General features: G+C 36.7%; 1 protein-coding gene across 6 annotated transcripts in view; it reads right to left on the bottom strand.

Moving 5' to 3' along the window:
* The window catches only part of LOC126299537 (talin-1), a 267,085-nt gene that overhangs the window by 81,232 nt on the left and 167,420 nt on the right, over positions 1-18,433 (bottom strand). For all 6 annotated transcript variants that reach the window (XM_049991526.1, XM_049991530.1, XM_049991527.1 and 3 more), the window contains exons 14-23: positions 18,067-18,175; positions 14,910-15,115; positions 14,388-14,657; positions 9,579-9,772; positions 5,118-5,283; positions 4,649-4,879; positions 2,808-3,035; positions 1,912-2,166; positions 1,261-1,460; positions 158-290 (exon numbers count right to left, since the gene is read on the bottom strand). In XM_049991526.1, the coding sequence (XP_049847483.1) occupies positions 158-290; positions 1,261-1,460; positions 1,912-2,166; positions 2,808-3,035; positions 4,649-4,879; positions 5,118-5,283; positions 9,579-9,772; positions 14,388-14,657; positions 14,910-15,115; positions 18,067-18,175 (1,992 nt within the window). The remainder of the gene's footprint in view (positions 1-157; positions 291-1,260; positions 1,461-1,911; positions 2,167-2,807; positions 3,036-4,648; positions 4,880-5,117; positions 5,284-9,578; positions 9,773-14,387; positions 14,658-14,909; positions 15,116-18,066; positions 18,176-18,433) is intronic.

Genomic DNA, 18,433 nt, shown 5'->3' with positions numbered 1-18,433 from the left:
TAAAACTTACAGATAAGATAGTTTCACCAATCACCAGTTCTATATAAATTACCAAAACAGGGAATATTATACTACAAATCAAACTGTTCCCCAATAAGTAAACATTTCACAATAAACTTTAAATTTGTCATTACAAATTATACACACAGTGTACTACCTGAGAAACTTCTTTGACAACTCTACTGAGCTTCTGTGTATTATCCGGTTGATCTAAATTCTTCAGCACATATCTTGCCTGTTCAATTAGTTCAAGTGAGTGATCCATTACTTCCTCGGCATTATCAATTATCCTGAAAATAAAAGTGATGTTAAAATTCTGAAAACTGTATCACCTGATTCTCAAACATAACCTTCATTTGAATAAACTGTTAGATGAGTAGTTACTCTGAAGTTGTGGCAACTACAAGATAAAGCATAAAGTGATGACAACATTACATAATTAGGAATTTCAAGTAATGAACTACAATATATGCTTCAATTAATTTTATGTTTGTGCTTGAAGCTACGCTAATATTTACATTTCTTAAACTAAGGTTATTTAGTTAGCTGTTACAATACCAAATGATGTAATGTCACATGCCTCAAATACTTATTTTCATTAGCAATATCAACCTATCTTCTTCTCAGTATTTCCTTTTGACAGATAAAAATGTGTGTTTTTAATGACATACAGGTGACATTGTTGTGATTGTGATAGAAAAGAAGAAATGAGTTCAGTGAATGAATGTTTCTCTGAGTTCTTGCCACACCAAGATCCAATGATATTTCATGAAATGTTTACCCCTAACAACCCTCAATAGGAAAAATATGCAAATAATAAAAAAAGAGCTAGTCATTCCCTTTATATCCTCAAGAACATAATAGTGATGGCACATATAAGACCTCACTTTTTCTACAATACAGAAAACCCGAAGATAAATTTCCAGTTACTAGTTTGGATGGCATACAAAGTTAATCACTAAGAGGAATCGAGGCAAGACAGAATTCAGATCACTGGGAGACATAACTCAAGTCACAATGTCCCACTGATATTCCAAATTAGACATTTAACTTAGAAAAGGAATTACCTCTGTCCTTTACAAAAAACAGAATCCAGCACTAAAACAGAAAGATGTGGCACTACAACAACCCAAACAAAAATGGCTAAACTGGGTTGTCGTAAACTGTAGAATCTGACTTGGGATTATGCTATTCACACTGATTACAATACATTCTTGTTTTGACACAAATTATATAAAAATGTATATGATGAAGACATACTTTGCTTTGGTTTCTTTGTTTGAGGTAGTTGCAGCAACACCTCGCACAGCCACAGTAAGGTCTCTCAGAGAATTGGATGTGTTTCGGGCTGCTATACCAGTATAATTTTCATTGCCTTGCACAGCTGCAGTGACAAGCTGGGACATATTTGCTGCAACACTTTTTGATGTTGCACCCAGCTGAAGGCTCGCAGATTCAGCCTATGAATAAATGGTGTATCTCAGTATCATGTATTGTAAAAACGACATTACTGTAAACTACAATACACAACTGTAACACATAAGTCATGTGCAGATTCACTGGTAACCTATAACAACAGCTAAGGGATCACAAACGGAAAGTATCGCTATATAAGACTATGGGACAACAATCACTTCAGCATTTACATTAAATAAGTAGATACTTAATCTCCACCTTTTGACTAATCTTGCGGTACTGGAAAGGGGAGATAAAAAAGATGAGAAGATCACTTAGGAGGAGGGTAATGAGCTATTTACAAGCAAGCTTTAAAAATATAATATTTTCAACTATTTTTAAAGTGGTTCTGGATGTGTTATCAGTACACTTTAATCAATTCTTGATACTACAGCCGCAGATTGTACATAAATGCTTATGCACTTTTGTATACTGTAATTCACATGGGAAGCTCACCGTTTCTCCTGGTAAAGGGCGAAGTTCAGTTGCTCTCTGGAAAGCCTGAAGTTCCATTTTAAGGTTACGAATGACCTCTGCAGCTGATTCCAGTTCAAGAACTCCACAAGCTTCACGTGCACGACCTACAGCAGAGCGGAGATCAGCCAGTGCTGCACCAAGCTGATTAGATGCTGTTGATAACTGCCTTGCACTTGCTTGGTCTGTTACTGTTGGTAATACTGTTCTTGCACTCTGCACTGCACGTGCACCTGGCTGTAAAAACATAACATCTGTGTTGTAAGTTATTTTAATCCTAGTTTGTGTGTGTCCAGTTCTAAAGAAACTTATATGACACCAATTTATAAGATACTCTTAAGGCAACTTTATTATCTTGCTACTAAGTTAATGTTACACATATCACACAATTTCACACTAAACAGATAAAGTTACCATTGAACAGACACACAAATTAAAGAGAGACTCTGGAGAACTAAGAACATAAATGAGAACCATAATTGTACATTGTTAGGTCCAAATTGCTGGATTTCAACTAAAAATACAAATTAAATAAAATTTACACAAGTAATATTTTGTGCATGAAGTGAAATGGTGCTACAAAACAGTTGGCAGTAATTTTACGTGGAGTTTTTATTATTTTGTTTCTTTGGGAATAATGTTCAACCACCAAGAACTCATTGCTTGCGATTTTAATTTATAACTTTTGCATGTATCTCCTCCTTATTTGATAATTGCTAGATAATGTGATCTTTTTGATGCCAATACTCCACAAACAATATGTACATTTTCCTCCCCGTGATTTTTACATTTCTGCACAAACCATGTTTTTCCTCTTCCTTCTTCTTATGATGCTGTCCTAACAAAATTTGTTCTATATAGTAATTTAAATAGCTTACTTGAAGAAACTGTTCTGATGCATCAATGAGGTTAAGTTGAGCAGTTGGATTATCAGGATTTGACAGGGTTCCCTTGACACCCTCAACAAGAGCTGGGATATGGTCAGCCATAGCCTTGCAATCCATCATAAGTTCCTCTTGAGCAGGTTTACTAGTGTTGTGGTAGGATGCTCCCTGAGCAGCAGCTATACACTGTGTTGCAGTACTTGCTGCTTGCTTTGCTGCTGCCTGTTAACACAGGAACATATTCTATATGTTAAATGCAAAAGAAAGAATATCAGAGACTCAAAACATATGGGATGATGACACTGTTAGACAGAAATAACTGACAGTCATTTATATACTCTAAACAACAAATGCTGTGCTGCCGCTATCAAGACATAAATTATAATAAGCTTGACAATGTTCTTTGCTAATATTTACAAATACATGACAGTAAATAAGACTGAAGAAAGGTTAGTCTTTAACATATGAAAATAGTAGAATTTCTGTGACGTTTAAAAGTACCTGTTTATCTACCTTGCAGCAACAGTTAAAGATAGCTAGGAGATTGGCACAGCTTGTAAGCACCAGTAGTATAACATATTCTGATTTGTAAAAAATCACATATTGTTTAAACTGTGCATGATTTGATACAATGACCAGTGTTCTTCTAGATTAAGTTACAAACCTGAAATCTGTTCAAATATTATACTAGCCTTTCACCTACAGTTAGTTAAATTTTCTGAAATTTTTGTTGATTCATAAATTTTTGTTGTAATATATTTTGGTTGTTACATAAGCTTAGCAGTCAGGAGAAAACACATGAAATGGAGCAGCAGAAAAAATTCTGGTGACTGCATGTAAGTCATCAAGTGTTTCTGTCATCTTTAGCTGAAGTACTTCAAACAGTAGTAGTTTGTGGAGTGCATATTTTAGAATCTCTAGCACAAATTTGATCTTTAAACTAATAAAATTCCAAATCTGAAAAATAATGGAAGCTATAATGTTCTCAGGGAACATAACTACCTACACTTGCTACTCATTCCCTCTGTGTGAATACTTTAACAAAAATAGTCAGTACTATGATATATTTCACACGAGCAGCATAATATTACTGCAACTGCTCTCAAGCCCAGTCTTGTGTAAAAGTATGCAGTCCTCAATGTCATTGAAATTCTCATCAATATCTGCAAAGATACTTGTTCTGTGGTATGTGATATTTAGAAGAGGTGTTAATGAAGTAGGCAGGCCATTACTAACATGAAATGCTGACATACATAAAGAAAATGAGAGGAATGAAAAATAGTCTTTCAAATTAATGTTAGTCGGAGCACAGGAAGTCAAAAACATTATTTCAAGTCCATATAAAAGTTCTCATTGTCATAATAATTGCAGTTTATGTTATATATTTAACTCTTCACAACTGAATATGTCATTTCTTTTTCAAATGCTGTCAGGCAAAGACAACCCAAATTAAACAAAAATGTTCATTAAAATACTATTTACAGCTTTCTCTGTTAAGGAGTACAGAGGCATGCACTTGAAGCTATCCTCCATGACCCTCTGCTTCCTTTCCAATCCTCTGCCCCTACTTCTTAAACATCTCTCTTTCCTACTCCTGTTGAAAAACTTTTTGTAAGTTTCAGATGTTCATGCCTTCTCCTTGTTTATTGTTTATTGCACCTTTTCCTTCACTGCACTCAGCATTTTGCACTCAGTTTATTTGCTTTCTACCATTTGGTTACACCTATTTAAATGTGAGTGGTAGTCTGTCCTCTCTCAGCCACTGTCATTTTTCCCCCACCGTGGACTAATCATTAACAAATTTATAATATTTTGTAACTGTAACTGCCACTAACCTCTAGGCGAGATACAATTTTTCGACGCAATGCAGGTGTGGCAGCAGCCGCTGTAGCAGTACGCAATTCTTCTGCAGCTCTGCGTAATTCATCCTGAGCACCAGCATCTTGGGGACTGGATGCACACAGTCTGGCAGCTTCAACCATCCGTGCAGTTGCATCAGCTAATGTTTTTGCTGCAGCCAACAATCGTCTTTGTAGTTCTGAATCTGGCTGCTTTTCCGCCTCTCCCTAGAACAGACGGAGTAATAAAAATATTGCATACTCAAAACTGAGGAAAGTAATATTCAACAATCATCTATCTATCTTAAAGGTAAGGATTTTTTCACTTTCTGAGCAGAGACTACAAAGATTGTTTAGTAAACACTCTCATCTACTTTGTCAATATTATCAGTTCCCTGGTCATTTGTCCTGAGAATAATGAAAAATATTATACTAGCCACAAAGCAATTTAAATTTACTGTCTTACCTTTATTGCTTGTATAAGGTGAGCAGTTGCTTGCCCCAATATTCTAGCCTGTCTCACCATCTCTCCAGCATCTCCAGATGATGCAAATAATTTATCTGTTGCCACCAGGATTGTTTCAACTGCTCCTTCCTGTACACTTTCATGGGCCTTCTCCCGGCTGCTAAGCCTGTGTAACATCCAATCAAAATATTCAGCAATATTTATGGATGTGAATGAAATAAAATTTACACAATACATAATTAATTACATGTCAAAAGTTTTATCTAATTGTTTGAGGGATTCCAATATTCTTACTAAATCTAAAACACTGTCGTTATTTCTAAACAAACAGCTGTCTTCATTTTCCCAAACAAGCTTCCTTCTCCAATTCAGTGCTTTCCTGTAGGCCCAACAAGTAAAGTTGGTAGACATGAAAAATCGTTAAATGGGAGAACAAAATCCAAGAACTAACTGGATGCTGAGCCCCAAAGCTTTGGGATTTTAGTCACACACACACACACACACACACACACACACACACACACACACACACACAGAGAGAGAGAGAGAGAGAGAGAGAGAGAGAGAGAGAGAGAGAGAGACTCATCAGACCTGATATGAAGATCATTTGAGCACACACATCTTGCAGTTATCTAGTTCTCACCTAAATTTTATAGAGGTTTCACCTGGCTGTGAAGTGAACACTTAGAACTGTTCCCCAAATTTCCTCCAAATAAATTTGCAGTTGTGAGTATAATGCCCCTCCCCCCCATGCTATTAACAATACAGATGTAAAACAGAAAAAAATCGAAACCAAATGATTGGATGGGAATTACTGCTACACTCTCAAACATCCACACTCCTCCATAAAATGAGTAAATGAAACGAGTGGGAATGAAGACTAAGCGCACCCGAAACAGACCATAATAAAGGAAACATGAGGTTCAACTACAGCACTACAGCAGCTACTGCTCGACAACATTGTTGAGTTTCAAGGTTGGCAATGAATGATGAAGCGCACCGTTTCCCCAAGGTGATCCAGTTTTTGCCGATTCAGCACTAAGGAGCTGAGAGGATAACATACTGTTATTCAGTTTGCTTAATGCTGTAAGAAACGTAAATTATGGTGATTGAGAATGGATGTCATTCACAGCTCCAAGTCTGTTCAGAAATTTAAATCTAGGAGTTCGCAGATCACAACTGGTTCAAGCAGGCAATACGAAACTAATTATAAGTTAATGGTTATTCACGACACAGAGGCCACAAACAATTATGCAGCAAGAAGACGATTTGACACCACAGAACAAATGTTTGTAGGTGAACTCAGATGAAGAATAAATTATAAGTGCACCAATTCTACACACCAAGCTTTCATGGGACCAAATCAAGATGAAATGGAGTTCAAGGATGTTCAGTACATGTGAGAAAAATGCAATTATGGTTTCCCAATTACTCAAGAAATTATCTGAATTATGCAATTTTTGATGAAAAATTACTTGTGTATCAGAGCATTCTACAGCACTGGCCCCATTATTTAGTTTGCATTTATCACAAATCTCTCAGCCCAGGGCAAAGTACGAGTGATTGGAAAAAGGTGCACGACGCCTATATACAAGAAGGGTAAAAGAATGAGCAGTAAAATTAGAGACCAATATTTTCACAATCGGTTTGCTGCAAAATTCTTGACATATTTCAAGTTAAAATATAGAAAGTATCCCTAAACTCATATATCAGTATGGATTTAGAAAACATTGCTCATGAAAAACACAGCTTGCCCTTTTTCTCACAAACTCGCAAACCACAGATGAAGGGCAACAGGCACATTCCATACTGCTCAATTTCTAGAAAGTGTTATTGAAGGTCGGGTTGACAGAGGAGATAGAGAAGATCCAAAGAAGAGCAGCTCATTTCGTCACAGGGTTATTTGGTAAGCGTGATAGTGTTACGGAGATGTTTAGCAAACTCAAGTGGCAGATTCTGCAAGAGAGGCACTCTGCATCGCGGTGTAGCTTGCTGTCCTGGTTTAGAGAGGGTGAGTTTCTGGATGAGGTATCTAATATATTGCTTCCCCCTACTTATACCTCCAGAGGAGATCACGAATGTAAAATTAGAGAGATTTCTGGCAGTCGTTCTTCCCGCGAACCATACGCGACTGGAACAGTCAAGGGAGGTAATGACAGTGGCACATAAAGTGCCCTCCACCACACACCGTTGAGTTGCTTGCGGAGTATAAAAGTAGAATGGATAACGTAGAAAGTCTGAGCATATGGATTACATTTCCAGATACGCAAGTGGCTCAAATACTTCTTAATTAATAGACTCCAGTACACTGTCCTTCATGGCAAATATTCATCAGAGACACAGGTGTTGTCTGGCCCCATGGAAGAGTGATAGGACCACTCTTATTGAGCAGCAACCTGTGGCTGTTTTCTGATTATTCTATGGGGCATTGGATGGTTTTGTCATTGAATGACTGTAGGAGGATACAAAGAGACTTAGACAAAATTTCAAGTTTGTGCTAAGAATGGCAGTTTGCTCTAAACGTAGAAAAATTAAAGTTAATTCAGATAAGGAAAAACAATCTTGTAATGTTCAAATACAGCATTAGTAGTGTGATGCTTCACACAGTCAAGCTGATTAAATATCCAGGCATAATGTTACAAGGCAATAAGAAATTCAACAAGCATGTCAGAACAGCAGTAGGGAGGGCGAACGGTTGACTCCAGTTTATTGGGAGAATTTTAGGAAAGTGTAGCTCATCTATAAAGGAGATTGCATGTAAAACACTAGCGTGGCCCATTCTTGAGTGCTGCTCGTATGTTTGGGACCCCAGGGGTTAGATTGAAAGAAGACATCAAAGCAATTCAGAGGCATGCTGCTAGACTTGTTACCAGTAGGTTCGATCAACAAGCAAGTGTTATGGAGATGCCCAATGAACTAAAATGGGAGTCCCTGAATGGGAGTCCCTGGGGCGAAGATGACATTCTTTTTGAAAAACTCTATCGGAAAAATTTAGAGGACCGACATTTGAAGCAGAATGATTCTACTGTCACCAACATACATTTCGCATAATGATTGTTAAGATACAGTAAGAAAAATCTGGGCTTGTAAGGAGGCACACAGACAGTTATTTTAGTGCTCGATCTATCTGCGAGTGGAACAGGAAAGTTACCCTCTGCCAGACACACTATATGGTGGCTTGCGGAGTACTTACGTAGATGTAGATATTATGCTACAACTGTTTAAACAGATAGTGTTAACATTTTCAGACAGATCTTAGGATCTTTTGTACCTGTAAAACAGTATGTTAATCTGATTCAAGATTGTCTTATTATCGGATAGTTCAGAAACTGTCAAATATACACACTGTTGTTACGTGTGAAGGACTTTATGGTATCATCATCTAAGAAGTTCTTATTTAACACATGTGATATTGGTAACATCATTTGAATGAGGATACGTTTACCAGTTTCACAGGGAATGGACCAGCTTTTGAAGCCTCTAATGGTGTAGACAATAAATTATTTTACTACTCCAGTTATGAATGTATATTAAGAAGTGACCAAATATTAAACAACTTTAACTAATGGCACATTTGGTGATTTAGCAGTATTATTTCCGAGATGGGTTGTATTCAGCATGTCAGACAATGTATGCATGATGGCGTGAATAAACTTTCGCATCTTCATATCTGTGATTCAAAACACTTAATAATAAAAAACTTAGCACATGTGTGGGCATTTTTGCTAAAATGAGAACGTTTCTTAAACTGCCAGAATCTAATAATTATTTGTTGCTTTCATTGATAACAGTATGAATTATTTAAATTTAGCTATACTTTTTTCACATATACATGAATTAAATATGGCTGTCTATCAACTGAACTCTTCTTTTAATGTGTCCTTTCTCAAAACACTCACATATATACATTTTTCTCCTTTGAATGTGTGTGGTTTCATAACATGCTGATGTAGATGACAGTATTTCTTTTAAAAAAACCTATACATACTCCAAATTTTCTTGAAAATTCTAAAGAGCTCTACAATTTAATGTGAAGTCACAGGCAGTTTCAACCTGATAAATTATTAAATGTGTGGTGCTACATGGTTGAAGGTCTGAAGAAACGTAAAATTCCTGGTTTCCAGATTGGGGTTTCAAAGAAACTGGCAGAGTACCTCACCTCTGACCTGAAGTGCTGCAACAGTGTCCTACAGATCCAACCCATGATTCATGGATTGCCAGACAGTCAAAGAAAGCACTTGGTTCATAGGTACGTTAGCCTAGCATTCAGGACATAAACATGAAATGAATGCAAAGGTTTGCACATGTTTCTCTTTATCAGGTTACATGCTCACTATTCAAATTTGCCTTGCTACCATACCTTTCAAAAACTGAACTTTGAGCACAACTAATTTCAGTATTTGTTTATGAGACAATTTCATATCTTATGCAGGCAAAATGTATAATATCATTGATACTGACTTGATGTGATGCAGAAGATCGTTCAATGTGCGAGTAACTTCTGATGCAGCATGAGTCAATTCTCGTAACAAGTGTTCATCAGAACAGCTGTCATTACATACTGCAACAAGACCCTCTACAGCACGTGCCACCTCACGCACTGCAGCAACCAGCTGTTCCTGACAAGCTGGACTGTGCAATGTTGGAGCCACAACCTTCAAGGAAGTAAAGAAATGATAAACACAAAATATACCATTTATTTCTTGAATATCATAATAACGAGTATCTTTACTCATATAGACTAAAAAAAAAAAATAGATTTTCGTCTTTTATATCATTTATGAAATGTAAATTTACAAATCACAGATCGCATCTCATTCATAACTGTGAGAAACTTGTCACCAATGAAAAAAAGTTTTTTTAATGAGAAGTCACACCTGTCATTAAAATTAACTAAGGCAACAGCAAATGTTCTCAATTTAATTTATCAGTGACACACTTTGATTATAGAAAGGTACCCTTCGCCATGCACCATATTGTGACTTGTGGAGTATCTATGCAGATGTAGATAGAAATTATCCAACTTAACACAGACTGCAAGAATTTCATTTAATTTCGCATCAATTTCAATGTTTTCTTTTAATATGCCTGTTAAATGGTAGGTAGTTAGTGTTTAACGTCCCGTCGACAATGAGATCATTAGAGACGGAGCGCAAGCTCGGGTTAGGGAAGGATTGGGAAGGAAATCGGCCGTGCCCTTTAAAAGGAACCATTCCGGCATTTGCCCGAAACAATTTAGGGAAATCATAGAAAACCTAAATCAGGATGGTTGGAGACGGGATTGAACCGTCGTCCTCCCGAATAAGAGTCCAGTGTGCTAACCACTGCGCCACCTCGCTCGGTAATATGCCTGTTAAATCACAATGGTGGGTGGGGGGGGAGATAACGGACATGTGGTCAAGAACATACAGAAAATATGATTCCATTTTGCCACACAGTTTCAATGTGATTTTGTGTGTCTATTACATTAAATAGAAATGAATAAAAACAAAAGTGAAGAGATACTGCACAAAGATCAGTTTGATTTCTGGATAAGTGATGCTAAAAGAGAAGTAATTAGGATTTTATATTTAGTGACATAGAGAGGGGGAAAAAAATCAGGTATCTCCATAAAATCTGTATGTCCCGAGCTAGCCTTCAATGATATAAAATGGAATAAGAAGTTTTGAATCTAGGATTGTTTGGATAGTTAGCTATTTAGTTGTATGTTCCATTCACCATTTACATGATTAATTGTAAAAATGTGGAACACGTTATTTTACATTCACATAAAAAATACGTAGATAATAAACTAAAACATCCACTGAAACCTAAGGAGAAATACTGTGGAAGACTATGGAAAATAAGTTTGTGTTGCGATGGATGTAAAAGCAAGATTGTTGTTTGCACCTTAATACTTGTTTGTGAAAGAAGCTATGTAGGAAAACAAAGGTAACAGGAAAAAAGGACAATTATGATTTTACGTCATGTTGCCAATGAGGTTATCAGAAGTAGAGCACAAGTTTTGATCAATTGCACACAGATTCCAAACTCTCCTTTTGAATGTAACATCATTGGTTTAGCCATTGAATCACCTAACTTGGTGGGAAAGGAAGAACATTTCACTGCTAACCAGGAATTTGGAATGTGGTGCTACACCAGAATGTTAAAACAATTATTGGTCAGATAAAATGTCAAATGGTGAGGTTCCAGAAAGACTAGACAAGGAAAGAGGCATAAGGAATACGTTTACCAAAAGGGGCAGGTTAGTGAGGTAACTGTTATATTCAGCAAATGGGAAAAACTATATGAGCAGACAAGGACTATAATATGCTAAGAAAATTATCAAAATGTTGAGTATAACCATTATATAGAGACAAAAAGATTAGACAAGGTAAAAAGAGATTTTAATACACACTTTATAATGTAAAATAAAAGACAAGGGAACCAAGAGTAAAAGTGCAGACAGGAGGGCAAGAAGAACATTTCTTAGCTTGGTACTTGAAAACTATTTTATAGTCCCAATATGCAATCTTCTTTACTGTGTGCACAGCCCTTGTATGACACTGCACTTTGTTCAATGTCTTTCCAGAGAGAAGATCAAATCTTGATGTGATATTCTGAAAGGTCTGCAAAATTTACATTTATGGCATCAATATCATCATCGCTGGACTGAAAAACATTACCCAGTCAATAATTTCTTTAGATGTGAGGCCTCGTGAAAGCCAGAGGGTGCCAAACAAGAAGAATGTAGTGAATCTCCCAACACTTTGTGCTTCAAATAAAATGGCCAAAGTCTTTTTGAAGGCAAGTGCATCATCATGATGAACTTCTTTGTGAATTTTTTTTCATCAAGTTTTTTTTCAGAAAAATTGTCTAATATTGATTGGGTAGTGTTTCAGTCTCTGCAAGATAATACACAATCACTTTTGTATCCTAGAAAATACTGATCAATTTTTTTTTCTTTTCTTTGTACATGAAATACACTTCATCTTTTTTATGTACAGTCATGTACTTCCTAGCCCCTCTCTGCTTTGATTGTTGTTTCAATTTGAGAATGAAAGAGTGGACCCATGTAACATCTACAGTAAAATAACTAGCACTCAAAATCTTTTATGTTTCTGTCTTTTATCCTGCCCTCACCAGCAAACTTGATAAATTTATTTTTGGTCAACATTCGACAAAAGTAGCACCCGCTTTGTACAAACATTTTCTCATATATCATTCTTTGAGTAATATGCAGAATATTTTTCTTCTGCTGTGTCTATGATGTCAACTGGTTAATACATACAACTGTAACTGACAACTGTTCAACACAGTATAGTGTACTTTCTCGGGGTTTTCACCTGTACTTTTAACTTTGGAATGTCCTTTCTGCAGATTGTTCAAATTAAAACTCTCATTTCTTTAATGTTGAAAATGAAGGAGTAGGCTCTTCAACAATTTTCAATGAATTCCTATCACTGATACACCATGCAAAACAAAGAATTTTATGATGGCACTAGCATTTTAGTATCCCCATTTGATACATATACAAAATTACTACTTTAAAAACAAGTATAAACAGAACTATTCCACAATTCAAGTTGAAATCTGAATTATGGCACTGCTAAATGTAATGAAAACAAAATTTCATTGAAATCAATGTCACATTTGTGCCACCATATGGTGAGTAGCAACTATTCTTTACATAATATTTTTACATTCCAAATCAACAGATGTTCTCTTTCTCTAATACATTAATGAACATGCAACACTCAGAAAACAAATCTATGGAAACTCAGAAGCAAGATGGAAAGAAGAAATAAATAGCTGCAGACATAAGAATAATAATTGTGATGATAATTACAGTAGTGATATGTATTCTTCAAACATTTAATAAGAAATTTAATTGTTTTTTTGTCGATAATTTCATCATGCTATGTTGAAACAGAAGTATTTCTTCTGACTTTTGTTCTCTGACTGAAGCTTGACTTATTACAGATAACTAACTGCATGTCATAAGTAATTACAGGAATGTTGGTGGTAGTGCTGCCACACTTCACTGTACTGTCTAGTTGCAAAGCTTCCAAAACAGTTAACAAAAATCCAGTGTTGAAATGGTCATTTGATAAATGTTTCATGTACAGTTACATAGAACAAGAAATTTGTAACTAGTATACATCTGTCACCATTATCCTTCTATACTGTCAATCTTATTACAGAACCATATAATGAAGTAATCAACATGTCATAAATTAAGCTGTGAAATTATTATAATCATAAAATTCTGTAAGCATAAACAACACATTTATGTAGTACTCACACACACAAATACACATTCCATTGCTGTGTATGAATGCCACACAACTGCCAACCTCAAAGATATTAAGTAACATGCTGTGGGTGTTAATTATCAGGCAGGGTCTAAGAGGCCATGAAAGAATTGGTGGGGCTAACTGATAGCAACACACGACTACAGCTTTCTTTTTGTTTCCTAAGAACAAGCATGGCTAGGAATATTATTTTTATACTAGGGAAGCTTCCTTCTTATTTACAATCAGAAAACTTGGCTTTTGATAATAAGTAAACACTCTAAATAAATGGGTTTTAAATAACTTATGCCATGAACACATATAATAATTGACTGGTTTAGTGTCACCAACTGATTGTCTTATTATTATTATTATTATTTATTGAGGGGAAAATTCAGGAATGGTGTAAGATTTATACTTGGATAGATCACTGCTCACAAACTAGAATAGGTCCTAAACAGTAGACAGATGTGCAGGAAAAAAATGGTAAATTTACTTGCTGTGTGTGTGTGTGTGTGTGTGTGTGTGTGTGTGTGTGTGTGTGTGTGTGTGTATTAACTCTGTAGAATAAATTTGTCCAGAAGCTAAGCAGTTCATTGTCTTCTCTAAATGTTTGTCTGCTGGTTAGCATCTCCTATGTTTGGCAGTAGTCATCTACATTTATGTACATATTATTATTATTATTATTATTATTATTATTATTATTATTACAGTTATCAATGCAGAAAGTCAAAACTACACTGTGAACAAGGATCTTTTTATGTGGAGCAAGAAAGAGCTGATATAAGGATTACAGATGAAAACTAAGTATGTGTATGTGGTACTAAAATCTCTTGGTGAACAAAACACTGAAGACAGACGGCAGACTAGGTACTATACATCCAAAAGTCATCATCAATCATGTCTCAGACTTACAACACAAACTGAGTATATTCAATTCTCTCCTCCCATTTTAAACATCAGTCATTCGTGAGTAAGACTTGCAATTTTGACATACCTTAGCACATGCAACAAGTTGGGAGGTAGCTAATGCACATTGTGTAGCAGCTCCTATGACACGATTCTGTGTCGCTTGTTCATCACATGTGGCTGCAATATTCTTTGCTTTCAGAACAAGTGCAGCTGTTGTATTAGCCACAGCTTTGGCTAGGCTCAAGAGTAGATCTTGAAGCTCTCGACTCTGTTCATCACCATCTCCCATAGTTGTCAGGACCTGGTGTGAAGCTTCACCCACTCTACTTGCTGCATTCAACAAGTTCTGACGAGGCTGGGGAAAAAAAGGAAATTTTCAGATTTTTGCCAAAACAACTCCAAAATCAAATGCAGCTACTGGTAGCACTAAGTAGTGGAACAATATGAGATCCTACCAAACTTTATTTTATGATAACAAAGAATCATCTCCATATCATTTTTAAGGATCCATAGCTCAAAAGTTGATGTTTGCAAGACACCTGCAGTTAGGTTGTGTAAACTGCAAACAAAGAATCAACCAGAAACAAAGACATAATTCAATAATAACCTCTTTAGTTTCTGGTTCAGCAGCTTTAAGTAAGTCACTAAAAGCTGAACACAAACGCCTTGCTGCATCCAACAGTTTTTCTCCAGATGTGTCATCCTCCATCAGGGCTGCTATCATACGCACACCGCGTGTCATCTCTGGCAGGTTGCTTGTAATTGTTGTAATGGCTGCACCAACAGCAGTGTGATCCACATCTTCTGCAGGTCCTACATGAATAAACAAAATTCAATCTTATTACAAAGTGTGAGGATGATTCGCTAATTCTGAACAAGAAGGTAATACTGCACTACGCAAGACAAAGTTGCTGGAGGGTGAAAGAAAAACACGGGGGTGGGTTTGGGGCACAGTGATAGATGAAAATTAGTGCTCAAGTTTTATGAACGAGAATGCTGTGGACTGAGAAATTAAATGAAAGTACTATTTCTGTCAACACAGTACATTTATGTTTGTCTGCAGGATACTATGACATTGGTCACGACTTTTCCACGCTGTCGTCGTCGTGGCCTTCAGTCCTGAGACTGGTTTTGATGCAGCTCTCCATCTACTCTATCCTGTGCAAGCTTCTTTATCTCCCAGTACCTCCACGCTGCCCTCCAATACTAAATTGGTGATCCCTTGATGACTCAGAACATGTTCTATCAACCGATCCCTTCTTCTAGTCAAGTTGTACCACAAACTCCTCTTCTCCCCAATCCTATTCAATACCTCCTAATTAGTTATGTGATCTACCCATATAATCTTCAGCATTCTTCTGTAGCAACACATTTGACTTCTCCACAGGGTAGGCTAAATGAAATTGGCCCAGAAATTATTCATAACAGTTTAAACAGTGGAGTTACTGTTGTTAATTAACATCACTGAAGATGCTGGAAATCACCACTCTTGAAGTCAATGCAGCATTGTGCTCGATTTATCAATCTGCACCATACAGGTAGCAGCTCTGCCTGACGGATGGCAGCCATAGCATTTTTAAGGCTCTGCTGTTGCTCTTCCAGTAATTTTGACAATTTGAATACACCTGACCCTTCAGTTTGCCCCATAGGTAAAAATTACAGGGAGAGAGCTCAGGCAATTGAAGTGCCCAGGAGACTACACTGCCTCTGACGACTGTCGTCCCTCCACTGAATGCATCACACAGTCCTGACAAGGTTATCAAGGCATTGTTTGCTACTGCTTATCTAGCTGAAACTATCCACACAGTCATTCATATTCTGTGAGGTGACCCACATATGGATTAAACAGTTCCTAAATGTACAAGTTAGCATTAACAGTTTGGTGAAGGAACTGTATTTTGATGCAGACACCAGACGTCATGCATCAAACAACGATCTTGACATTATGTCAATGCCCATCAAAGTCCTGATGGGGATTTTCTGATGGATAATGGTGCACATTATGTGAGTTTACCTAGTGTGACAGGATGAACCTGGCCTTATCTGAAGAAACGAAAAACTGAGGATTCAAAAGTCCTGATTCCACTTCATTCAGAAACTGCAGGACGAACTCGATATGCGAAAGTTCATCTGGATGCCTGAACTTGTGCACAACAGTAATTTTGTAAGGATACAGATCACAAGACATATTAATTCCCAATTGCAGTAATAAACAGAGTTGAGATGCTGTTGGGTCTTGTTCCAGGCTTTTCTTCACTCATGCAATGTTTTCTGGTTTTCTAAATCTTTTCAAGATAGTAAGGAGGCTTGTTTGTTACAACGCCATTTCACACCATTCTGCCATGAAGTATTCCACCACTGACTTTTCTGGAGGTTCTGACAAAACACTTCCAGTCTAAAACTCTTGCACAAGCAGTTCCACACACGTCTTCCACGAACTTCACTTCACTGAAAACACCTGACAACTAGCACATGCTGTTTTATCATGAGTGCCATTTTGTGTTGCATTTAAGTTGTCACTCCTCACACATACTCAAAATGTGATGACACAGCGCAGTACTTGGTACAGAGCATGCAGGAGATGCACATGCACAGGCATGTGACAGCATCAGACTGATGCACCAAAATCACAGTTTCTAGCATTTTCTGTGACGGGCAGCTCTCCTGTTCATTAACAAGTCTCAATTCTTCATTAGTTTCATAAATATTTTTATGTACATTTTATTTTGTCAACCCTGTAAATGTTATAGGGTAACAGAAGCCGAAATAAAAATATAATAGTACACCCTTATTAATTTTTTTTTACTATGGTACGTTTCATGTAGCCTATTCAAGATTAATGAAGGGAGTCAATTGTCACTTTGAAGTTATGTTACATAGCTACTCCATTATAAAACTGCTTTGATAACTGCTACAAATCATTGCATACAAAATGACACAGGAAATGGTATGATACCTGTACAGGCCCTAAAAGGTGGAATGAAAGGTTTACATTAATGAACATGTACATATAAATAATTACAGATTTCGTCAGAACAGAACATAATACCAATGAAATAAAAGGCTGCATCATGCTCGTATTATCAGACAGCATAGGAATACCAAATTATATGTATGAACTTTAAGGTGGCAACTTTAGTAGAGATATGTAAAATCTATGACTTCGAAGCATCAAAAGCTGGTGAAACTTGAATTTTGTTACACCAGTATGACAAGGAAGTATCAGAAAACCATTAACATAAATACATTCTTCTTTCTCTTGTGGCTTTGTCCATACTGACACAGGGTCATCATAGTTATTAATAGCTTTGACTTGGTTAGTTTTACAGATGGTTGTATGTCTTTCCTTTCACCACTCCATTAAACCCGGAACAGAATATGTTTACCCCAACTGACTGTGCACAGTATTATTCCTGTGAAAGTGAGTGAAGTTTTCGAAATGTTCGCAACTATTGCAACTGAGGCAGAACTTTGGCACCAGCCTAGTATAAACCTAGTGGGAAGTGGAAAACTGCCTAAAGACCACATCCAGCTGGTAGACACACTGACCCTTATCGTTAATCCACTGAGCAGACTCGAGCCGGGGCCAGTGCACCTTACCATCCTTGAAACAGTGCTTTAACATGCATTGCTATCTGGATGGGTCCTGAACATAAATACAGTATAAATAGATTAAAGGCTACGCCACTATGAAACAATACTACACACTTACAAGATAATTACACTTGTATCTACTACCAAAACAATGTATGGACTGGACTTACCTGAAGTTAATGTAACAACTTGTGCTGTAGCAGCATTCATTGCCGCAATTTGTGAGCTTACACTTTGCTTGTTTGTATCCAGTGTAGATTCCTTCCATTTCAGCGAAGCCTATGGTAAGACATTTGCATATCAGTAGTAATCCGAAGCAAAATTCGATCATATTAAATTTGCTATAAATAATATATGTCAACAATATTTTACTGGCACCAATAACCACCTCACCTAACAATACTAACCTTCATGATTTACTGTCTTAGACTTTATGGAGTCGTAGCTTGTTAAATGTGACAATACCTAAATCTATTACACAGCCCAGTCACAGTAATACGACCACCACCTACATCTGACATCAACATGCAATAACCA

The sequence above is a fragment of the Schistocerca gregaria genome, chromosome X, assembly GCF_023897955.1.
Source record: "Schistocerca gregaria isolate iqSchGreg1 chromosome X, iqSchGreg1.2, whole genome shotgun sequence".
NCBI classification, from domain to species: Eukaryota; Metazoa; Arthropoda; class Insecta; order Orthoptera; family Acrididae; genus Schistocerca; species Schistocerca gregaria.
This window is presented reverse-complemented; position numbering and strand designations above follow the sequence as displayed.